The sequence below is a fragment of the Rattus norvegicus genome, chromosome X (genome assembly GCF_021556685.1).
Source record: "Rattus norvegicus strain SHRSP/BbbUtx chromosome X, alternate assembly SHRSP_T2T, whole genome shotgun sequence".
Classification (NCBI taxonomy): domain Eukaryota; kingdom Metazoa; phylum Chordata; class Mammalia; order Rodentia; family Muridae; genus Rattus; species Rattus norvegicus.
The window spans coordinates 116005972-116032177 of NC_141554.1; the positions used below are offsets into that span (position 1 = coordinate 116005972).

Below are 26206 nucleotides of genomic sequence, written 5' to 3' on the forward strand. Positions count from 1 at the left end.
TTTGTCTAAGTAGATAAGAATAGATCGATTTGCATTCTTCTACATGCAGTTGAACCAGCACCATTTTCCATTGGATGGTTTTAGCTTCTTTGTCAAAGATCAAGTGACCATGGAGAAAGAAATCGAAGAAGATCTCAGAGGATGGAAAGATCTCCCATGATCATGGATTGGCAGTATTAATATAGTAAAAATGGCCATCTTGTCAAAAGCAATCTACAGATTCAGTGCAATACCTATCAAAATTCCAACTCATAGAGTTAGAAAGAGCAATTTGCAAATTCATTTGGAATACCAAAAATCCAGAATAGTGAAAACTATTCTCAACAATAAAAGAACTTCTGGGGGAATCACCGTCCCTGACCTCAAGCTTAATACAAAGCAAATAATGATAAAAATTGCATGGTATTGGTACAGAAACAGGCAGGTAGAATTGAATACCCAGAAATGAACCTACTGTACTTGTTAAAGACTCATATTTCCAGACCCAACTTACCAGATATTTAAATTAGACTTCTGAAATGATAATCTTAGTTTTAAAAAGTCCTCACATGATCTTCTTCATCAGCTAGACATTCACTAGAACTAGATGTAGGAGTTACCTGTTCTGCAGCTCAACTGGAAGTTCCCATGTATCTCAAGCATCAATGTGCAACTAATCCACAGGCCCTGAGGATGCAATAATATTTAATGAGAAATGTGCTTTCTGTCTATATAGCAAATTTAATTAACTTTCTTCATATCCAAATAGAAACTGCGACAAGACAAGTTGCAAAAGACAGTATTCTATATTTCAGCAACACAGGAAAAGTGACTTTTAGACTTTATTCTGTGTTAGGTTAAAAGCAAGAAATGATGAGGGCTGAACACATGATTCTGTGGTAGAATGTGTACACAGAAGACAGAGTTCACTTCTCAGTATCCTTGTCAGTAGGTGCAGCTCAAGGGAATCCAGTGCTTGCTCGGGCTTCCATAGGTACCTTGACTCATGTGTACAAACCCACACATCTACATATAATTAAATCATTTTTTGGTTGGATATATACTGTTTGGGGGAACAATACCACAGATCATCATTGTTTCTCATGGTAGCTACATTTGGCTTAGTTTCATTTGGCTGTTGGGTACTTGCTGGTCCAAACTGGAATGTGTGGCAAGTATAAAATACACATGTAGTTTCAAGGCTGGCATGTCAAAAATACTATAAAAATATCTCATAGACAATTTGTATATTGATTGCCTATTTAGGATGGTATTTTGCTTGCATTTGTCTAAACCAGCAATTCTCAGCATGTGGGTCACAATTCCTTTGAGGGTCGAATGACCCTTTCCCTGGGGTCACATATCAGACACAATAATTATACATATTTATGGGTAGTGATATCACAGCTGAGTGGTACAGTAAGCTAGCTGGCACAGTGGGTAAAATCATTTGCCATGAACTCTTGACCACCCAAGTTCAATTGCCAGAATTCATGGCAGAAAGAGGAACTCACTCCAAAACGTTATCCTCAACAAATACACACACACACACACACACACACACACACACACACACACACACACACACACACACCATGTACACATTATAAGAAATAATAATTTAAAATATATTACATGATGTCAAATCAGAGTAAACATAATGATCTTCTTGATAGAAACATTCAAAAGATTCCTGTTAGCTTTAAAATGTTATTTGCATATTATCATTGTAGGTATCCTACTTTTTCAGAGCACACAGAAACCTCTTGTTCCTATCTAATTATTAGCCTGCTTTCCTTCATTCTTCCCTCTTCCCTACTGTCCCAGAGTTCCTTTTTCTCCACATTGTCACCAGTATTTGCTACCCTTTGTCTTTTTGATGTTAACCATTCTTCTGGTGGGGTGATATCTTCTTATGGTTTTGATTTGATTTGAATTTCCCTGGTGATGTCCCATTGTTCATGTGTGTCAGCTTTTGAAAAAATTCCATTTATGTATATTTACCATTTTTATGTAGTAAGATTTGGGGCATTTTTTTTTTTACTTTTGAGGTTTTAATTTCATTTCTGTATATGTTCTATGTCATAAGCTTGATATATCACATGTATTCTCACGTTGTGTCTTTGCAGAATCTATTGAGCTTTTAGTTTTATAGGAGTATATTTGACTTTGTTTACAATTCACAATCTATTTCTATTGAAAAATCACTTTCTAGATCAGTGTTTCAATAACGTGCTTTATTATGTAACTGTGTTCTGAGAGGTGAGAATGGGAGGTATGGTTTTATTTTGATTGTTTCCACTCTGATACTGCTGAACAAAAATAGCATTGAATTTAAAAAGTGAAACAAACAAAGAAAAAACAAACAAAAATATTTAGGAGCTGATTTCAATATCTGAGACAATGGAGCCAAATTAATAGCTTCAAAAACTAGATTAGGCCACTACTGAGTGACTTTAATCACCAAAGAGATTTCCTCCTGTGAGTGCTAACCACACCTAGATTTGTGAAGGTACAATGGGAAGTTATATATGAATGCCTTTATGAAGTATTTATCATCTAAAATTAAGGGATGGGCAGGTATGCTGGCACACCTCTTGTCTCAGTGCTCAGGAGGTGAAGACAGGAGGATTAGGTGTTCAAAGTCATCCTCAGCTTGACAATGGCTTGGGCGATCCTGTCAGGAAAGAAACTGAAGAAGAGGAGGAAAAGCAAACCATAAAAAATCATATACAATTTAAAATAAAGCAGCCTATTTCCTATTTGGTGCAGCAGAAGCATCTGTTTTACATTCCCAGAGATTGCATTTTGAAAACGATGAAGCCAGTTGACATTTCAGTCATAATAAGTTCTTAGAGATTAGGAAGTCTACTGTATTTCTTCTCTTGTCTCTGTTAGTGTCCAGCACACTGCTAAGCTTAGCACAGTGGCACATATTTCCTACTCAGTGAGCCGTCAGATTTGTTTTTGTACAGCTGTGAACAACAGCCAGGCTCAAAGATTACTTGCAGAGCTTCCTGTCTGCTGGTCCTATCTTTCTGGGATTCTTTTCATGAACTAAAGAATGTTTTTCCTTCTAGCTCTCCTTTCTGTCCATCTCTTCGGCCTCTTTGTTTTTTTATCACTCCTTTTCTCAGTGAATCTTCATCCTTTTCTCTCTCACAGTGACTTGGTTTTCCCTAGTCACAGTGCATGGTTGCTCCTCTGGTGTGTGCTGTACATCTCTCTCTTCGTGTCCATTGACTCCACCTTCCACTGACAATTTTCAGATACACACAGCACAAATAGTCGTAGTATAATATCCAACATTTTTAAAAACTAAAATCAATGTACACTTTTAAAAAATAGCTATTAAGGTATAATGTAAGAGCTTATTATTTATTGGAAGTTTTTAATTCATTATATTCATTTAATTTAATTATTGTTTTGTTTTTTTTCTCAATGGGTCATTCCCCACTCTTAAGGTTTTGGGTGAATGAACAAAATACTTTCTCTAGATTAAAAAAAAAACCACTTATATTAACTTTGTTTTTACTTAAATGGCTCGAAACTGATTTTTCCATGAATTATTGCCCTAAGCGAGGCAATCTAGTCTCTACTTCCAAGACACAGTGGTTTTATTTTCTTTTCATTAAGTCTTGGTTTTTATTGTTTCACTTTACCTATTGTTATGGTGACTTTCAAAATCCTGTCACTAATCATTTAGTGCTAGGAACAATCAACCTCGGTATTCCATTTTCAGCTCCAGGGAGCACAAGAGCTCAATCTTCCGGGCTGAATTTAAGGAAAACCTCTTCATTAATCACCCTCATTGACTTGGAAAACTGCATTTTTCCAGTATGGGATTCTGCCATCCCAACATTCAGGCCTGGGGCCATAGAATTAAGTTTCATTGACCATAAATCAAACTCAGAATTTCATGTCTAATCATTTGAAGCCATAATGGTAAGCCTAAGCTTTAAAAAGGACAGAATTTCACTAAGTTTTCTATGAAAAGTGTTCCATGATAGGGGCTGCCAAATCTAGACATTTTGATCAGATGTGTAGAGAAAGGGTGAGGAAGATACAAAAGAGAGAAGGAGGGAAGTAAGGAAGGAGAGTCATCGTCCCCCAAATTGTCATTAACTGGAGAACAGTGTCAAGGTAGAAACTAAAGTATTTTTCACTCTATGTGAGTTCTATAAGAAACTATATAGATAGTTAATGGAGTTTGATAAGACAACTGAATCATATATTTTTCTTCAGTCAACAGCTATCATCAGAAGTTGGTGTACTTTATAAATAAGTAGTAGCAGAGAGACAAACCGAGGGACTTAGTAAGGCTGGCAGCTGCCTGTTTATGTCTCCCTTATATATTTGAATTCATTTCAAGGTTTTTCCTTAAATGAGAATGCACTGAAAAATAGATCACCTTTCCCTTCAAACCCATCTCATCTTTTCTGAACAATGTTAGTGGATTTGTTTGTTTTGTAAAGAGGCATCGCAGATGTAAACTGGTTTAGATGCGGCTTAGCAAATCTTTAAATTTAGTGACCGATGCTTGAGCACTCACTGTGTTGAATACAGAGCTATAAACAAGAAGCAGGGCGGGCTGAGTATAATGCCTTTAACCCCACCAGCCAGGAGGATCTCTTAGTGTGAGGACAGCCTATTCTACATAGGATAACCAGGACTACATAGAGACATCCTGTCTTGACCCCACATCTATTTAAAGAACCAGATTCTGTTAGTCCACAGTGATCTTTATCGACTCCCTGAATGTCTAGCAAGAAGGAAATGGTTCATTGTATTAAGAAATAAGCTAATGGCTGGGACTCTAACTCCAAAATGACACTTGCTTACACGATCTAGGTTCCATTCACACTAGAAAAAAAAAAACAGAAAAGAAAAAGTAAACCAGGATGGGGAAAAGGGGGCAGCGTATCCATTCCCACTGAAACACATTTACTCTGTAGTGATCTACACACTCATCTTGGCATCTGTTGGCCCTTTCTCTCTTCCTCCCTACTGTTCTCTACTCTTCTCTCTTCTCTTCTCTTCTCTTCTCTTCTCTTCTCTTCTCTTCTCTTCTCTTCTCTTCTCTACTCTCTTCTCTACTCTTGTAGATTACACCTTTAACAGCTTGTATCTGGTACTTATAAATTGTCATAAAACTTTAAAAAACAGAAGAAGAGGAGAATTTGGGGGCAATCAATGGGAAAAAATTTTGGAGTCAAAAGGCTATGTCCAGCTTAATTTCTTTAAATACACGCTTTTCTATTCATGGTAAAGCAGAATGTGCACTCCCTAAGCTTGAAAAACAGACAGGAAGAAGGCATTCAAAGTGCCTAGCTCAGCACATGTCTATTATGTTAGCTTTTACTCTTTAGCTATTATTTGGGGTGGCTCACCCATATACCATTATGACATGGAACAGAATATAATGAATATTGCAGGGCAGTTACAAAGAGATAAGGGGACAAGGAAGATACATACATGATTTATATCAAAAGAAGGGGCTATGAAAATAGATTTTTAGAAGATGGGCCATTTTGTTATATGAAATGGTATAAAAATTTAAGACACGCTGGTCATGGGACTTCCACTTGAAGTACACTACAACAATATTTGCTTTAGATCCTTTAGGTTTACGTACCTTGTTGTTCCTAGCTCTACAACAGTGCCTGTTATAAATACGCCCTATTTGCTGAACCCTCATTAAAAAGAGAAGAAGCAGAAAACATAGATGGTGGGCTCATAGTTAAAAGGAAATAACGCTAGAAAAATAGATATGGCATAGACTATGAAACAAAATGAGAGATACAGGTCGCAATGTGTGTGAATCACCATTTCTTTGCTGTGGCAAAAGAGCTGATATAAAAAAAACAAGGAAAGAAAGTTTCTATTTTGGCTCAGTGTTCCACAGGTTTCAGTCTCTGGTCATCTAATTTTATTGTTCTTAAGTGAGTCAGAAGTCATGAGGAAAAAGCTGTAACAAATGAAAGCTGCTCACTTCACAACCATCAGAAAGCAAAGGGAGTTATGAGATGGACCCAGTAACATGATAAACCCTTCAAAGGCAGAACCTTAGAGTACCACTTCCTCCAACCAGATCCCATCTCTTGCCAGTTCAATCGGCTATTTACTTATCGAAGGATCAGCCTACTCATACAGCCAGCACTTTCGTGAGCCATTAATACCTGCTTGATTCCAAGCTTCCAACACTGGAGCCTTTCGGAGAGAGACTTCTTATCCGAAGTCCAATACTTTGTTTTTATAAATAAGATTTATTTATTTTATGTATACGAGTACACTTGTAGCTGTCTTCAGACACACCAGAAGAGGGCATCGGATTCCATTACAGATGGTTGTGAGCCACCATGTGGTTGCTGGGAATTGAACTCAGGACCTCTGGAAGAGCAGTCAGTACTCTTAACCACTGAGCCATCTCTCCAGCCCCCAATACTTTGTTTTAATTGTTTGTGAAAGCTTAAGTTTTTGAGCAGATACTAGTTGGTTAAACCAGTATAACATCAAAAATACATAGACGAATACGCAAAGAAATGCGTGGCATTTCAGCACGTGTCCCCAGATTTCTAGTTATTCTGCATAAAAGAAACCTTCAGAAAGAATTTACTATTTGTTTCATTTGAAATACCCTCTCTCTCTCTCTCTCTCTCTTTTTTTTTTGATTCACTGTTTAAAAGTTCACTCCAGCACATGCTCACACAGATTTCATATACACTGGAATATAAGTTAAACTATGAAATAGTTTTAAAAATAGTTTTTGACTTTCCTGAGTACATGTGCTATTAGGTACATATCTGCTTAAATGTTCATTTGCTCCCACTTACATATTTAAAACTATACATTACATACAATTATGTATTGGTTTGATAGATTTTTCTAATTTCTCATTTCACTTCAATATCTTCTAGGTATCTTTAACATCACTGCATTTATAATTTGCAAAGAGCTCCTTTGGGAGTCCCCGGGCAGTTATATAAATGTATCACGTGACTTCCATCTAAGATACTTGAAATGTGAAAGCCGTATATGTCTCTGTGGATTGTTAAGTCTTGCACAATCACACGGTCCTGTAGTATTAAGATGATTGTTTTCTATATCTGTACCTTCCCTGTACATTTGTATGCATATCTATCTACACTCTAACTTTTATGTAAATCTTTATGTCTACTATACCACTTTCACAAATTATCACAAATTTCCAAATGGACACAAAGTAGAGAAAATACCCATTTATCACCTAGTTTTAGGAAACTCACAATGATGTCTTATACCCAAAACTTAATTGTTTGATATCGTCTAATTCCTAGTTGTCTCACAGGGCTATTTTCGTAGTTCTGGTAAAGTTAACAATCAAAAAAATCTACACATTATGTTCATTTTGCACTTCCATTTCTGTTCTCTAAAATCACCTTTGTCTTCTAACTTGGCTTTCTAGCACAATTGATTTATTAAAGATACTGGCCATTGTATGATGGAAAGCACCATTTCTGTATTTCCTGCAAATAGAAGTTAACTCTAAGAGGCTGAAATTCAGGTTCAGACTTTGGCAATATTCCTCATAGATGATGCTCCTTCATGTTATACATGTTATATATGTTATACATGTTATACATGTTATATATGTTATACATGTTATATATGTTATACATGTTATACATGTTATTCAGGATGGAGGGTTTGTGTTGTCCCCTATTTCGGTGAGGAGTGGATTATTAGGAAGGTTCAAAGCATAATTATCCACTCCCACTTCAAATTCACACCAGTCCTTCATATAATAGAATGCTGATTGATGATTATTGCTAAAATCAATCCTTTCATTAAGGATTACAAAACAATGATCTCATAAATCTACCATTCCTTCTGTACTTACTGGCTTGCATACTTTTGTTGAAAAGAACTACATTCAATCACCTAGAACTCTGGTTGCATAGAAATGTACAAATAAAGATAAATACTTCATTTCTCAATTATCATAGTTTGATATAATGAGTCAGTACCAAAATTACTTTCATCAAGAAGGCTTTCCTTTATATTTAAAATTTTTTATAAATTTATGGAGTATTATATTTGAAGTCTATTCTATATATTTAAATTCATTATTGTTTTCAATAGACTATGTCTTTGGCTAATGATAGTGCCGTTCTCTGCATCGGTTTTGAGGGAGTGCTAGAAAAAGCATATTTATGATAACTAACACTTGAGTGGCAAGGACATAAGCCCTGAAATTATTCATTTCTGTCCTTTCCAATTCTAAATGTCACTCCATATAAGCATCTAAATCTCATATGAGCCAAAATATTTTAACCCAGTATGTATTTCTTATATAAATTTAAGTGTCTGAAAATGAATGCTTAAGAACATTATTACATGATGTATTTTTAGGAGATTTGATTATAAGACAACTCTTTTTGGGAGGAAAAACAGTTACCTGTTTGGTATGGCTATATCTTAGCTTACATGATGATATACTATGGAGCTCCTTTTTTGTTATGTGCCTATATTGAAGAGGGGGGTCACATATAAGTAACTTGCTTTTTTCAATATGTGCCGGTGTTTGCATTTAAATATGTCACAATTTAGTTACCAGGCCTCCACTGGTGGACATTTAGGATTGTTTCTGATATATTATAAACAAAGCTTCAGTAATGATCTTTGCAAATAAATCATTTCACATTTATGCAAACTTATTAGGATAACTTCATAAGAGTAGAATTTTTGCATCAAATAATGTATGCATTTAAAATTTCCAAGTTGATCTCCATAAAAAATAGCTAAATTCCATAGTCCAATAGTAGCTCATAAGAGTGTCCGTTTGCAAGTAGAGTTGTATTTAAATTTATAGTACAACTATAAAAACTCATGCCCACCATGCCTTTTGAAATACAATATAAGTGTGGAACAAAATGTATCTATGCTGAAGAATTTGTTTGCTAATGTCGAATATGTGTTTAATGCCAGTGTCATGCCATATCTCTCCAGGGATTAACTCGGCTGTACATCTAAGATTGATGAAAAGTGTCAATGAGAAAAATCTTTTTTAGATCATTTTACTTCTAGACATTAAGACATGCATATGGCCAAAGGAGTTTTATGCAACTTCTGGACAGTTTTCAATTATACCATCAAACCTAATGACCATATAATTAATTCATTAAAATGACAAGTAAGCTGTATTACCAAGTCATGTGTAATCAAGCACCCAATACTGACTGACCCCTTTACATTTGTTTTAAACTTTTAAAAGTCAATTTGTTATGTAATGTATTTTTCCCTAATATTTCACAAGGAGTTCTTTTTACACTCACAAGTGAAGTTCCCATGTTGGAGATGAACAGTTCTAAATTTTATTTCTTTGAGGGGAATTTATTTAATTTTAGGTTAACAGATCAAATGATACATTTAATTATGGCACATTCATATATGCATTCATATGCTTTGCTGTAATTTGTATCCACCCGGAACCCTCCTTTCTCAAAGGGGACTATGAGTAGCTGCTTGGTTTAGATAATCTACTAAGCCGTATGCTGCTTAGAAGTCCTGGGTAAGTACCGAGAATGAACCTCGACCCAGTTTTTGTTGTTGTTGTCGTCCTCATTTAGAGAAAGAGTGGAAGTGGTGTCTAGTGTGTTATTCTTTGGGTTGGATCACCCACCCAAAACGTATTTGTTTCCTCATTGGATCTACTTTGGACCACACAGGGCAGGATTCTATGGGGCACTAAATAGACATAGTCTAAGCTTTATAATAGGCTTTGTGATGGAGGAGATTGGAAATACATTAGCAATTGTGAAAAGCAATGTTTATACGCCAATGGAAGATGCCCTTTGTTCTACTTAATGCTCTTAAATGCCTTGTGTTGTATGCTGTCCTTTGTAAAGAAAGATGATGCCCCACATTCAAACGCCATTAGCAGAGTTTACACATTAAGTTGTTTTTTTCCAGCCTTAGTATTGAGCCAGTATTAAGCCACCTACCGCCCTTTCCCATCCCTGCCCTCTTGAAACCAATGGCACACACTTTGAAACAGCTGCTTAGACTTAACGTTGAAGTGAGTAGCTGAGAGTTATCTGGCATTTCCAGGGATTAAGCTCTGTAACTGTGGACTCGTTATTACTGGACTATAACCCACTGAGTTTTCTGGCCTCACATCCATAGTGTGTTACAGCTCTATTTAGAAAGAGGTGACTGTGAATGATCTGGGAAAAGCTGTGTCCTAGCTAAACAACGGGAATCCCCCACTGAATTTTATAATCTTACTAATTAAAGGTTGTACCACCTGGCTCTTAATGCATTCTATATACTTAGGTCACCAGGTGATGTGAGTTACCTAATTTTATTCTATTTTACTCTTTGCATTAGTGACATTTTTTTGAGAAATAAATTTCCTGACAAGGACTGAACAATCACTCTTAACATCTTTGCATACAGTACTCTTCACAGTTCTCAATGGATATTTAAGTCCCATTCAGGAGTTTTATATCTATTCTGAGTGGTTGTGGTTTACATTTACTCTGATAGTTCATGCAGCACAACGTGGGCATGTGTAATAGTATCAAATGTGCATTTGTGAAACTCCATGTCACGTGCATTTATATAGTAAAACAATTTCTATAGAAGCACCTAGTAAGTAGTACCTTTCTTATATATTCAGAACAGCCCCTTATCCATCTCAGCCACATAGAATATCTTACTTGAGTGAGAGAATCAGAAGAACTACTATGTATGTTTATGTCAAAAAGAATTTTGCCCTGGAACGAACTGAATAGACTAACATGAACATGGGGATGCCATAAGCAGAAAACATAGAGGTAAGGAGAGCACTTGGGAGTAGCAGTTTAAAACAATAGCTACAAATATGAATCTGAGGAAGAGCTGCAGTTGCACTGAGCATTAACGAAAATGCTTAAGATCTAGCTTTAAAGTGGAACAGTTGTCCTTACAGAAAAATAAAATCATATGTCAGAGAATGGATGCAACTGGAAATCATTATGTTGAACAAAATAAACCAGACTCAGAAAAATAAACACTGCACATTTTCTCCCCTGCATGAAACCTATATTTAAGGATGTCTGTGGGGGGAGTTATTTTTCTATTTAAAGTATCTTTATTTACTTTTTTAGTGTGTTCACTTTACATCCCGCACAGTGTCCCCCTCCCGGTCACACCCTCTCACAATCTTTCCCCCATCCCCCCTCCCCTGAAAAAAAAAATAGAAATCTTAAGGGAAAAGGAAGAAAAGGGGAAAAAGTGTAATGGAACATATGTAACATGACAGTGGGAAAGATATGGTTGTTGAACGAGGAGATCAGGAGTGGAAAAAGGGTAACAGTGATGGGGGATGAAAAATAAAATATATACATTTCCATATATATATGTATATATATAAATGAAACTCATTAGTGTTCATGTTAAGATATAATAAAATGTAAAGAAAATGGAGCATGCAAAACATGAAGCTGGAAAATTAAGCAATGGCATCAAACTGGTGCATTTTTAAACTCAGCTATTAGCTGTATAACCACAGCTAACTCACCATTTACCCAGTTACAACTTACTCATTTGTACACGGAGGCAACTAGAGTTGCACCTAGCGCCACTGAGAGACCTCATTCATTTCTAGAGAGTTGGCAGAGAAACTGTCGCAATAAATGATAAAGGGATTTCTACTAGGAGTAGCAGGAAACGGAAGAGTAGATAGAAAGAATAACCAAATGGGGCTTACGTTCCTGACTGTGACCTCATTAGCACTATGTTTAAACTTGTGAAACCTTAAAAGGGAATAGCGTCTATCCCTCCAGTGACCTCATTCATTCCCACCTAGCTCGCTGTGCACTACATCGCTTCCTATTGCTTTTTTACTCTTTAGGCACTCTGCAAAGTTGTTCTTAGCCTACCTTTCTTGCCCCCCATCCTCTACTTCATTCACGTGATGATATCAAAGTGATTCATCTCAACGATTAGTCTTTTCATGTTGCCTCCCTGGCAACTATTTAGTATGGTTTGACGTTGGTTCTTAGAAAAAGGACCTGGTAGAGAATAGTGATAAACTGACTTGTGGAGAAAGGGGAGAAATTGGGAATTGTCTGTTTCTTTCTAGACTCTTCAGGCTAGATGGCAATGTTTCCATTTGATGGTCATGCATTTGGCCACCTCAAGGACAGCCTACTGATAAAACATGTGGTGCAAAGCTGAGAGCTGTAATTGATGAGGGCCCGTAGTTGAGCATTCTGTTAGTTTAATATTCTTTAACCATGCTGGATGTTTAAAAGAGTTCTCCTTCATAGTTAGGAGAGCACTGTTACGTAGTTGTTTGATAGCAGCAGGCACATCCTTCCCACTCTTGGGGCTTCAGAGTTCCCATCTGTAACGAGGAGGTTAAACTTGAATGATCTGGCTTTCCATTCAGGTCTACTAATGTATGATTTCCTTGTACCATATGAGAAACTGAGATTTGTAATAAATAAAATTCCCACAATAAATAAATATTCTTCTTACAGCATTATATCTATAAAGCAAGAATAGATGGATAAAAGAATCAATTTAATTAAGTGACCTGTAAAAAATATGAAACAATCAAATTGATAAACTCAGTATGTCCGAGAATAAGGAGTTTAGTCCCCATCTTTATTAGTTTGATTTCTGTCATCTTTATGTCCCAAGATGCCAACAGATGATAGTTTTAAAATTAAGATGAAGTAAAATTTTATTGTGTAAGCCTATTATTAACACACACACACACATATATATAGTCAATCATATTTCAGTGTAAGCATATGTATTGAGATATTTTAATATACTCCAATGTTCTGCAAGGCTCATATTTTGGGAATGGAATTGGCTAGATATTGTCTCCTTTGTACCGCTGTGCTTTAAATATTATGATGAGAGGACCATTCCTCTTTACAACCTGCAAACCCCCTACAAACAAATAACCTGTTCCTTGTGAATTAAGCTATGCAATCTTGACCACAAACTGCAGTTATTAATAGTTTAATTCTTATCCTTTATCAAACAAAAATAATTATATATTACTAGTGCTTAGAGACTTTTTATCAGAATGTGGTACTCAATAGTCCCATTATGATAAATCCTACCAAGAAAGGAAATAAATGCAATATTCAAATTACCAGTATTGTAGGTAAATATGAAATTTCTATTATTAATTTTGAAACATTATGTATCTTGAAAATTCCACATATTTAAAGAGCATCCTAGTCATCTATCAACTACATTTGGGACGTTAGTTGCTATATTAGAAAACAATCAATAGAATAATAATTATTAATACTTATTTGGCACTTACTATGTGCCAGAGCTGAATGACTTTTAAGGCTTAGCATACATTTAATCCACCTTCGAAGGTAAATCACTGAGAGTCACACAACTAGAAAGTGATAGGATTTAAACCAGCAATGATTTGAATAAATAGGTGTGGGGAATGCTATCCTCAGCCCAGCAGTGGGCATTGAAAATGACTATGGATGAATCTTGAAGATAATAAGATTTCTTGGCAGAGAAAACAAAAATAATAATTAAAAAAAAAACTCCCATGGAATCAAGTCAGAAATCAAACCTTCGATTTGATTCTTGAAGGTTTCTTGGGGTTCAGTGTTGCATTAGGTCTGCTAGCTGGAGTGGCAAGGAGCTAAGTTTCTCTACAGTACCTGAATTTATTCATTTTTAGTTGAAGGTTCACATAGACTCTAAGTTGGTCAAAACAGTAACTTACTGATTAGTAATATAATAATATGTTAGGTTTGCGGATTCACATAGGAAGCCATTTTAGGACAGAACAAAGATAAGGGGGAGGAAGGGAAAAATGTCTTTCCCACTGAACAACTGCCTCTGTCCATGAAGGTCAGGGAAAAACGCAAATGCGCCGTTTGGTTCTAGTTAATAACCCTCACTCTAGGATGTCAGGGCCTTTAAGTCGGAAAGTCTATACAAATGGACCTTGTAATCCTGGGATACTGGGGTTTCAGGATTAGGGATCTATCTATCTTAAGACAAAACACTGAAGGAAATAGGGAGACGATGCAGTAAAGAAAAGGAAGAAAACGGATTCCAAGGTAAGTCTCCAAAGATGGTAAACACTAATCCCTCTTGTGCTTCCAATCAATCATAGTTTTATTCCCTCAGACAGCAGAAATGAGCTTCAATGGTTGAAGGAACACTCATGGGGAAAAGTCACCATGCAGGCTAGCCTTTTCTCACGCTAGCTTTAACTAGACTAGTTACCATCTTGCTTATTTTATAAAACTCCATATATGATTTTTATTTAGTGTGTTCTAAACTTAAAGAGAGGAAAAAAAAGAAAAATGCAAAACTATTTCTCAAGGGAGAGGCTAAAACATCACTATAAAGTGTTCCTACAGATAATCCTTTAACAAAAACCAAACCTGCTTTTGAAAAGGAAAGAGATGCTAGCAAGGTCGTTAGGGTTAGGGCATCGGGTGGTTCTAGCCAACAGTCAGTAAATCAGTTCTCTTCTGCTGCATAATGAACAGCTACAGCAGCAATAAGGAATCATAACAGCAGAGGCCATATTAAACTTCAGGGGCGATCTGGGCTTAGGGCCAAATGCTGTCTTAGATTGTGTCATTTGATAGTCTGAGGTCGTAAAAGAGAGGTATTTCTAGTATCTCATTTTACAGATACTGTCATTCTGCTGAATTGGATGGTATGCATGTGTTTTCGATATCTGGAAATGAACCAAATAAAGATTTTTAAAAACATAGTTTGCAATTAGGTTTGAAGAGGTTTTCAGAGCTTACCGCTGCTGAAGTGAGCGCCAAGTTGATTGAGACAATCTACTCCTCTGAATTCAATTCTGAGTTCAAAAGGGCAAATCACACCTGGCTCCCAACTCAGGAATGACTCATCTTTTATTCCAAGAAAGTAGTGTATCGTGAAGATTCATTTGGGTGAAATACCTTTCCTTATTGAAAGGAAAGGAATTGTTTCAATTGAGTTTTTGCTGAAGAATATTTTTTATTAGTGTGCTCATTCAACAAATATTTAGTGGCATCAACTGTAAGTTCTGAATATAGACTCTACAATAGACAATATTGAAAACAGATTTGTTTGATATAAGCATACATGTTGAGAGTCACCAAATGCTCGTCCGGGTACCACCTAGAGATTAAGTCTGATATTTAGACTGGTTTCAAAACCTAATTGTAAAGCTAAGCAGAATGTGGTCTGTACGTTGGACAGCCTGGGAAGGCTATTCAATCTTTCTGACTTTCAGGTTCTGATTTATGAGATGAGACTAATTGAGTTGCCTTATATATAAATATAGGGGAGAATCTCATAAAAGCAAGTCTATAAACTTCTCAACACTGTGTCTGACACACAGAACACATTCAATACATGCTTACTTCTGCTGTGGTCCACTGTTTTCTTTCTGAAAGGACTGAAGCTCAGTGAAGGGAAATTTCTTGCCAGGGTTTGCACAGCTTGTGATGGTGAAGCAGGCTCAAATCTCTGCTATTAGTCAAAGAAGCCTTATACCACACTAGCCATTTCCTTTTCACGGGGCAGGTGACATAAGCATCCCAGGCTTTTGAGAAATATCGTGAATCATCAAGGGAAAAATGTCATAAAGAAATGCCTGACATAGAGTTATGGATCATAACAGTAATTCCAATATTTGGGAGGCTGAAGTAGAAAGATCACAGCAAGGACATTCTGAGTTACATATGGGCAAGAGGAGAGAAAGAGAGATATGGATGGATAGATAGATAGATAGATAGATAGATAGATAGATAGATAGATAGATAGAATATCTTTCTAAACTCAATCGAAAACTTAGAGCATTATAATTCCTAGGAAATGAATCGTCAGATTGTTTTCCTAGCTGTTTTTCTTGCCACCACGAAATGAATACCTCCTCAGCTGAAGATAAGGTTGAGAAGACCTTCAGAAGTGTAATTCACCAAAAGATACTGGGATCTCATCAGGACAATACATTGTCTCTCTGCAAAGCAAGGGAAAATCTAAGTAAAGTTAAAATAGAAGCATAAATACTTCAAAGACTTAAGGAAAGATAGGCTAAAAAGGGATATTTCATAGGAGTGAAAACTCACTGAAATTGATGAGAAATTAAGCAAACATAAAAATACAGAAGCTCTATAACAGAGCCACAGGGTTATTCCTTTGAGCAGGTACAGCACTGACACACACTGAAACTGACTGATTCATTAAATGAAGGGTTGGAGATGCATAAAATAGCTCCTGTGTCTATATGCTAAAAATAATAGCTGAGTTAAAGTTGCCTCAGCAAAAGATGAGCTATTCTTTTCCGAAATTTACTTTTCCTCAATCAGAGGCCTGCGATGATGGTTGTTTAAATACGTAAAGAATATGAAAAATAGTACAGGGTTTCCTTAGGAAGTACAAGGCCAGTATGCTAATTTCACAAATGCATAGTGAACTGGTGCCAGAAAGGCTAGTGAAAGGTCCTAGTCCACCACAAAGGATTCATTGTGTTAGTCTCTGACATAACTACTATATAAGGCAGTTGTTTCAATGCTGTGCACTTACAATTTGCTAGGACAGTAGATCTAGTATTAAGTGTTCTTTCAATAATTATTAAGAAACTGCCCCTGTGTTACCTCCTCACTGAATCTTGATCTTGCTAACTTAATTCCCCTGAAAGTGAATTACATTTTTTCATACATACATGGGAAAGTATCGGTAACACGTGCATTGTTTATTCATTGGGTAATTTTCACCTTTCCAGGGCATCAGGAACTGTTTACACAGCACTAGACATTGCGACAGGACAAGAGGTATGTGGCTCTAATTGATCTGTATTACTTTTTTTTGTGTTTATCAATTTTTCTTGTTGCTAACTCGTGTCCGGCAGGCAGCACTAGGTTGCGATGGGAGATTAATTCCGTGGTGTGCAAAACATCTGGAATAGATAGTGCCTGGCCAAAGAAAAGGTGCAGGTTTGTAGAACACATACAGAATAGTAGATAAAGAATTTGTACATTTCCATCCATGTGTATTTTAATAGTCATGTTCTTCTGTGTTATTCATCATCCAGGTGGCTATAAAGCAAATGAACCTTCAACAGCAGCCCAAAAAGGAATTAATTATTAATGAAATTCTTGTCATGAGGGAAAATAAGAACCCCAATATTGTCAATTATTTAGATAGGTAAGTGGGGTTTTTTTTACATATTTTCTTCCTAAGATGTTATTTTCTTATTTATTTATTTAAAATGTTTCTAAAATGACACAAAGTAACACAGTAAATCTTTGCGAACCATCAAACACTTGAAAATATGTTTGGTGGACCTAGTCCTAAACCTAAGTAGTTTATATGGTTTCCTTTGGAGGATGGTGGCTCCAGGTTGTCAGGTAATACACTACTCCATGCAGGAAAAAGCAGTGGTGTTTTAAACATTTCATCAAGTGTCTATTTGGAGCCATATGGCCCCTGAGAGGCTGAGTAAAGAAGGCAGACAACAAAAGCCCTGCTTTAATGGGTGCTTTATGATTAACTGACAGTGAGGTTGGGGCAATTGAGACTTTAATCTCAAACCTTTTCCCTAAAGCAGGTAATTAATGTCTCTTTCATCAGTGGTATTAAGAGTGTTACATATAGGCACTTAAAGACAGAGCTAACTCTTCTCCCTGCGTAACATCTGTTTCTTCGGAGTTTTAGTCATTGTATGCTTAGCATCACTCTGCTGAGTTTTCTGATAAGATGCAAAGGAAATAGGATTAGGTCTCAACCTCTGTGAGTTTAAGGGCTTGCTGTCAGTGTTAGGTCATTAGACATTGATGTGGTAGAGATAGAAGAAAGACTGAATTTGAAAGTTTGAATCAGCATTTTCCCCAGTGCCTTTATGGCCCATCAGCAACAGTGTGGCATTAATTTGATTTCTGCATTTATGGTTCTGTAAAAACTTGCACTTGTTCTTTTTTAAAAGGGCTGATTTCTAGGTTTTACTCCATAATTAATGATAATGGAACTGGTGAAGTTTGATTTTTAAGAGATTTGCTTCGTGGATCCCAAAAGTACTATAATTTGAGCTGCATAGAATAGAAGGTCTTATTTTGCACTGAGATATCGGCCTTTGCTTTGTCTGGTTTGTTCTTTAAATATTCCTGTAACTCAAGCTGGCCTGGAAGTTATCATATACCCAGGGCTAGCCTTAAACTCAGAGTTGCGTTGCTTCCTCCACCCAAGTAGGTGGGATTACAGGTGTATACCACCATGCCAGGCTTAGCCACGTGTGTATTAAGGCAGAGTGGAGTCACTGGGGTCACTCCTCTCTGTAAGAAGATTGTGCTAACTGATTTTAATAACCTCCTTCTGTTTTCAAGAATGCTGAGGCTATCCAGGGACCTTAGTTCCTGTACTTGAGGACTGAAATTTGTTCCTCAATAATCATTTCAAGATAATTAGCGTGGCCCTCTTCACAATCAACTTTCATCACAAATCAGGCCCGAGTCTCTATTTCCTTAGTCCAAAGTAAAACCTTTTTTTCCTCTTTTGTTATAGCTACTTAGTGGGTGATGAACTGTGGGTAGTCATGGAATACTTGGCTGGTGGCTCTTTGACTGACGTGGTCACAGAAACCTGTATGGATGAAGGACAGATAGCAGCCGTCTGTAGAGAGGTAAGAAAAGAGAATGTATTTTGCTGGTGAGAAGTAAAGTTTACCAATGCTTTCTTGCAGCTCATACAGAATTTTTTCTAGCATCAAAATAACAACAGTGTGCTTTTGTACTGAAAAAAAATGAAATTGTATTAAAACTATAACTTAACGCCGCGCCCTATATGTATCTCCTTTGCCAGACCCATATTTAGTTACCTTTCTGTGGCTCTTATAAGCTCTAATATGCTACTCAGGAAACACTGCATCTAATCTCATATGCAGGAGTGTCAGTGAACATGGCCACTGACATGGTTCCTGTGGAATGCCTTTCTAGTCTGTGGGAATTTATACAAGATAACTGTTGTATTCTACATGCTCCACGTAAGCCCCATTAAATACAGACTACGTTATAGTCTCGTTATTTCCTAGAAGACAAATTTTTAAATTTTTAATGTGGGGTGTGTGTGTGTGTGTGTGTGTGTGTGTGCGTGTGTGTATGTGTGTGTGTGCGTGTGTGTATGCGTGTGTGTGCGTGTGTGTGTGCATGTGTGTGTGCATATGGATATCAAATAACAACCTTTGGGACTCAGTTCACTACTTCCATCACGTGGGTTCTGGGAATTGAGTTCAGGTTGTAAAGCGAGGCAGCAAGTGCTGTGACCTATTGATCCATCTCACAGGCCCCAGAAAGCAGTTTAACAGTTTTCCTTGAACCACAGAAAGTAATTGCTTGCATAGTGAATATTCCTTACAGCCCTCTAGTGGGCCTGAGGATCTGTCATTTACAGAAAGATAAAAGGGCATTTAGTTTCTAGATAATTCGATGGTGCTTTGTTTTGTTATTTTGATCAATATTGTTTTTACAACATACACTTTTCAGTGGTGTCTCACAATGAAATTTTCTAGAGAATGAAATGGAAACTTGAAAACGTTTGAAAGTGCAACTAAGCTAAATCATATTAGGGAATCTTTCTGCTAACATGGTTCTCTTCAATTTCCTCATTCTTCCCCCCGACTTGTTCCCATTTCCCCTTCTCTATAAATACATGTATAGCAACAGATCATGTTTCTCCTATGCCAGAAATGGAGTTGATATTCCCTTTTTATGTTATTCTGTCTGAGCCTGCATTTGGTATTTTTTAGTATTACAAGACAGAGACATTTCTGAACAAGTCCTTTAGTTACTTTAGAACTGGAAGCCATCCTCAAATCTATCAGAAATAGGCAAAGTGAATTATTTTGCTTGCACATTCTTGTTTCCCACACTAGATCTACTGAACCAAACCTCAGCATGCACACTGAGGATTACAACATCTCTAAGAGACCAAGCTGAATCCACATCACCTAGAAAACTAGAACAAAGCATCATTATGTTAACTGGCCAAGTGGACTGTAGTGATGACTAGTACTGTTCCTTGCTTTATCCTCTTCATGGTTTGGTCTATAGTATGGCATGGGAGCCCTCCAATACTTAAGATTAAGTGTCCTCCCTGATGTAAATACTAATGTGGCATGAAAATGGTATTAAAGCATCCAGTACTCAAATTCACTTAACAATAAGTAATCATAAACTTTCCCAAAATTTGCCTGGAAATGATATATAGAATTAAAAAAAAACCCTTTGTGATATAATTAGAACTTTTTCTCTGATCCAATAGTGCCTCCAAGCTTTGGATTTCTTGCACTCAAACCAAGTGATCCACAGAGATATAAAGAGTGACAATATTCTCCTCGGGATGGATGGTTCTGTTAAACTGAGTAGGTATTTTCATTCCTTGGGCAATTTCTGCTCTTCTAATGTCTATCTTAAGAAGATAATAGCTACTAAAAGTGATTTGTCTGAAAACAAGTAGAGCTTAATTGTAACCAGATTTAGATTTAAGATTTAAGATTTTTAGATTCTAGTGACATCTAAAATTAACCAACAACAAACAACAGAAGGTGGAAAGGACTGGGAGGTAACTCTATGGCAGTCTACAGAAAATGGCAGCATTTCTGTCAATTGTTTCAGACCCCTTTAAAGTTAGAAGCAGCTGAGAGGTCAGGAAAGGATTCGGATATAAGTTAAGTACTTGCGAGAGCTTGCTTTAACATTAAAGGAAGGTTTAGCAACATGGGGAAATAAGCTATTGCAAACATTTCATTTGGGCTCACTTTAATAGATTTTTTTCTTCTCTACAGCTGATTTTGGATTCTGTGCCCAAATCACTCCTGAGCAAAGTAAACGAAGCACTATGGTGGGAACTCCCTATTGGATGGCACCTGAGGTGGTAACTCGAAAAGCTTATGGCCCGAAAGTTGATATCTGGTCTCTGGGAATCATGGCCATTGAAATGGTGGAAGGTGAACCCCCTTACCTTAATGAAAATCCACTCAGGGTAAGTCAGGAAAATTGAGGTACTTCCTATCCCACCCCCCAAAAATGGGGGCAAGAAAAATACCAATTTATGATTCCCCAAACTGATATAACTAATACTTTTTTGGAACAAGTAACACAGAGACAATGAGTTATGATGTATAAATTGCTCTGAGCATGAAGTACCTTGCTCTTAGTCCCTGTCAAAACAAGAGCCTTTAATATTCTTTAGTATACAACTTTCTACTATAAAACTCTAGAAATGGGTGAAAAGAAAGATGTGGGTAGAATGGGCATTTTTATCATGTACTATGGTTAAATGATCTGCCCAGAAAACCTTTGTTTCATAATTACTTTAACAAAGCAAAACAATGAATTTCTAGAACACTTGTCATTTTAAGTTGGATTTCTGTTATCAGTAGCAAGTCATTGAGCAAGAACAGCTTGGTTGACATTGAATGCAACAGACAGAGATAGAGCACCAGCATGGTGAAACCACAAACTTAATTAGAAGACCATCAAGTAGAAGAGAAATAGAAATTATTTGAGTTAGAGAATTCAGTTTCCTACTACATAATTGGAAGTTTGATCCTCAAATGATTCAGTTACCCCTGCAAAGAAAAATAAAATAAAATGAGAACCCCCACCTTGTAACCTAACCCCATTGTCTTTTTTTTAGATATGTGTAGTTGATCATGAGGATAAAAGTCAAAGAAATACAAATGAAGCAGTTGCTTAAGGTAGACATAAGTCAGAAGCTATTGGGTTGAATATAGCCTCACTGTACACCAAAGCAGTACTCTGTATGCATGAAGGACAGGAGAGTGTTCCTAAAAGAAAATAGCCACAGATTCAAATCTACTTTTCAAGCTCATACACAACATCAGTGCCAAAGGCCTTGTCTATGTCGTTATCATACAGAGTCTAATAATGTCTTTTATCCTTTATCTATAAACTCATTGCCTTTGGTAATCAGTCAAGTGTATTCTCATTATGTTTGGAAAATCTATATTCAAGCCAAATATATGTGACTTTCTATATATGCAAAGAAATCTGTGAACTAAATGTCTAGTTGTTGTGCATTTGAAAATTGTGTATTCTCTAATACACAATTAGCCAGTTTCTAATATATAGAGAGATGCCTCCTTTAATTCTTCCTCCTTTTGATTCTACTCTGGTATTTGGCTGCTGGTCCTAGTCTCTCTATACTAAACAACAGATATGAAAGAAAGCCCGAATGAATTCTCCGGCTGTTACCCTTGTCTCAAACAAAACAATCTGAAAGTGAGATGTATGTGTCGATTAGCTGCCTGGAGGACTGAGTAGAAAAGAGGGGGGCATTTTCCCACCATTTGTGGGTCAGCCTACCATGAGTTTAATCAAGTCCACCTCTGACCTTTGGAACAGTGCATTAGGATAATTAGGAGGGCTTTTCTGTATTGTCTTAGTACCTTTGCCCATTAGGAGACCTCACTGAAAGAACACATCAGGTCTGTTGTTTCTATGGATTTCCTCCTCTAAGTCTTCGAACTGTAGTGGCACTAAATGAATCACAGCTAGTTTGCTCTCTGCTTTCTGCTCAGTAACTTACGACCTGGAGAATTTAAGGATTAAATAAATGGCACTGTAAGCCAACTAGTCTCAGGAATGCATTTCTTGCTCTCTTCTGTTTTTCCAGTCATAACTGATCTCCCTTTAGCTAGACTGGTAATTACTGGGGGGTTGGGGGGAGAAATGGGTTTTTTATCTCCATAGATATCTTCTAGTTTGAGATTAATAGCTTGTCTCTTAGAATCCATAGTCTTCTATCAAAACAAGTACTTGCAGATTAATAAACCATAAGGTTCAGGAAGCCTACATTAAAACTATGATCAAAAAAGAGCTGTCAGAAAGACTACTTTTTTGAATTCCGCAGATAAGGATGGACTAACTTCGTGCCTTACTCTCTTCACTAGAGATCTTGATCAACCTCTGGGAGATTAACCAAGTCCATGTTGAGCCAGGCTGATTCTGAAGCTCTTCTCTTCTAGACAGCAGAAATACTCTTAAGCTTTCTTTGTAAATGGGCTGCCCTGCTCTTTTCTTACAGAAAACACAGTGTCTTGGCCTAGATGCCTTTATCTGGGATTGGCGGGTCATATTTACTGAACTCATGGAAAGTTTGGATATAGACACAGTTGACACTGTAGGAAGCCTACTTTTTCTTGGATTTGGGTAACTGCACACTATGTTGGGAACTAGAAAAATCAGGCACCATTAGGAGAGGTATGAAAGAGCCCTCAGATCTTTCATTAAAACTATCTCAATCTACCACCAGTCTACTATTTGTAGGCTTTGAAACAGACGGAAGTAGAAGGGAGTGAGGAGAAGAAGATAAAATGGAACTGTAAAGGGTGGCTTGCATTTGTGGGGACAAAAGAAATATCAGTTAAGTAGTCAGGCACATCCAAGTGCATCCTGACAATGTAACTTAAAAGCTCAGGACCATTTTGCAAGTCGCTTCAAACCTTTCTGACCTCATTTCCTTTCTGGGAATAGGGATAATATCTGTCTCACCGAATCCACATGAAAGTCATGAATAATTTATATAAATCACAGAGCTCCATGCTTAGCTCACTGTAGAAAATATATGTAGTTTAAAGTTGTTTTCACTCACTCATTTAATGGATTCACCATTCCTCCAACACACTTTTATCCCATGGCCCAACAACTCCCATAGCGGAGAGAATTCTGTAGGGTTCAATATAATTACTGTAATTAGGTAGCATTAAACAGAACAGGTTCAAGGTAAAGAAAGTCTCAGGCTGTCCTTTACAAGGCTGCCTGCATCTCTCTGTGACTTGTACTGTTTGCTGTACACGAGTCATCTGAGCAAACTGTCTGTCAAAATTGATTGCAGATATACATGTGATGCAAAAAATGAACTTGATAAAAATTGAATATTTTTTTGCTTAGTATAAAAGGATTGAGATTTTAAAATGTTAATAAATGACCTAATAGGCTCATGAAATGCTTTTAAAAGCTCACAGAGCTATCAACTTTGCTAATGATACAATACTAGTAGCCTTTCCAAAGGCAGAGAGGAGACAGCCTTCTCATTGTAGCCCCCAGACCCTGAAGTCTTTGCACTCAATGTAATTGGCCTTGGACAGAAATGTTGTTCTGTGACCCATGGGCATTTTTATATAGCCACTAGTAATTAAGTACCTCATGCCTTCTGTTTGTCAAAGGAACTGGGTTTTAAAGCAATACAGCTTTCTCTGTGAATATGCAAATCAAAGATTTGTTTTTTCTTGATAACAACTTTTCTGATAATGGATGTTATTTTTTGCTAAAAATTGTTATCATAAAGACAGGTTCTAAACAAGGAGAACTTTGTTCTGTTTACCAGCACAAAGAAATTACCTTTCTTTTAAAAAATCAGTTTACTCTCACACATAATAGGTCTGTTCTTATCAAGTTGTAATGGCTTTTGGTACTGGGAAATTTCTCAGTGATGTCCACTTGATGTCTATACAGAACCGTTTATAGTCCTGCTTTATGTGTAATTTTCTAGACAGTTTTATGTGTTTGCTTTATGCCTTTGTTGTAACTATTCATAGGGATTTATTAAATATGGAGCTACTGGAAGACACTGGTAGTGGTGTCAGAAGCAGTGAGTGGTATGGCATGGGAACCATGCACCCTGCTTGTTTTTCTCCTTGGAATCCTCTGTGGAGTTTAAGAACCAATGCCACTGGATTCCATCCCATAGGAAAGGTGGAAACTGGAACTAGTCCAAAGGCAAACCTATATGGCAAGACCTTAATAGATTACTGTCTGCAATGAAATGTAGTTCTTCATACCTCTATGAGCACAGCAGTTTAACCAGGAATGGGCATACTTACTCTGCTTATACTTGCCCATTTCCTTTAAGGAATCATAACTAATAGCATATGATGGTTTGTATATGCTTGACCTAGGGAGTGGCACCATTAGGAGGTGTGGCCTTGTTGGAGTAGGTTTGTCACTGTGGGTGTGGGCTTTAGACCCCAACCCTAGCTTCCTGCAAGTCAGTCTTCTCCTTGCAGTCTTCAGATGAAGATGTTGAACTCTAAGCTCCTCCTGCACCATAGCAGCCTGGATGCTGCCATGCTTCCTGCCTTGATGATAGTGGACTAAACCTCTGAACCCGTAAGGCAGCCCCAATTAAATGTTATCTTATAAGACTTGCCTTGGCCATGGTGTCAGTTCACAGCAGTAAAACCCTAACTAAGACACAGCATCAAAACCTAGTTGAAATCTTTTTCTTCACTTCTTCATTCTCAGACCTAGGAATCCAGAAACATTATATATTATAGTTTCTTTTCTGTTGCTAAGATTAAGATATTTCAACCAAAACAACCTAAGAGAGAAAATGTTTATGCTCATAATTTCAGGATACAGCCTATTGTTTTGGGGAAATCAAGGCAATAGGAAGTTGAAGCAGCCAGCCACATTATGTTCACAATCAAAAGGAGAGAGCAGTGAATTAATAATTATATGCCAGTACTCAGTCAGGAGTCTTCCTTCTTCTACAGTGCAGTGGGTAGGTCTTTACAAGTCAATTAATGTCATAAAGAAAAATCCCTGCAGATATGCCCATAGGTCAGCCAAATTTAGACAGTCTCTCATTGAGGCTCTCTTCTAATGATTCTAGATAATACTAAATGAGCGATTCAAACTATGACATTCTAAAAAAGAAATGATATGAATTCAGCATACATCTCTATGAGATGATTTTTCCTTTTTAGTTTTTTCTCTTCTAAAAATGGTGTTCATCTTTAAAATAAGCTAGCAGCTGAGCACCTAGCCTATACTAAAGCATAATGTAGCCATGGTGGGACTATATGGGCTGGAGTACATTACCTCAATGACTGTGGAGAAAGGAGGATAGAATCCAAATGAAGGCATGTTGTCACATTTAAAGACTTCCTACTTCTTTACTGACACTTAAAGAACCAAACAAAGGTCAGTTTTCTTGCGTTTTCCCTCTTATGACCAGGGAAATTCTAGAGAGCTTGCATGTCTCAAGAACATCATGCATAATAAGAGAAGCCCTCCTGAACAACAGCAACTAAGGGCCAAACTGCATCTTGTTCCCTCCAACCACTGGAACCTGTGTTGTGGCTTGGAATGTCTGGGTTTGATGGCGCGTGCTCATTTGGAATTAAAGTCAGACATAAACTTCCTGAACACCAGAGAAGCAAGCATACTTTGCTAGCACT

The 26206-nt window shown here is 37.0% G+C and overlaps 1 protein-coding gene across 12 annotated transcripts in view; it reads left to right on the forward strand.

Annotated features, from left to right (window-relative positions):
- Pak3 (p21 (RAC1) activated kinase 3) overlaps positions 1–26206 on the forward strand; it is a 259475-nt gene that overhangs the window by 218005 nt on the left and 15264 nt on the right. For all 12 annotated transcript variants that reach the window (XM_087599253.1, NM_001431558.1, NM_019210.2 and 9 more), the window contains 5 exon segments: positions 16733–16781; positions 17042–17154; positions 18508–18625; positions 20263–20362; positions 20786–20982. In XM_087599253.1, the coding sequence (XP_087455379.1) occupies positions 16733–16781; positions 17042–17154; positions 18508–18625; positions 20263–20362; positions 20786–20982 (577 nt within the window).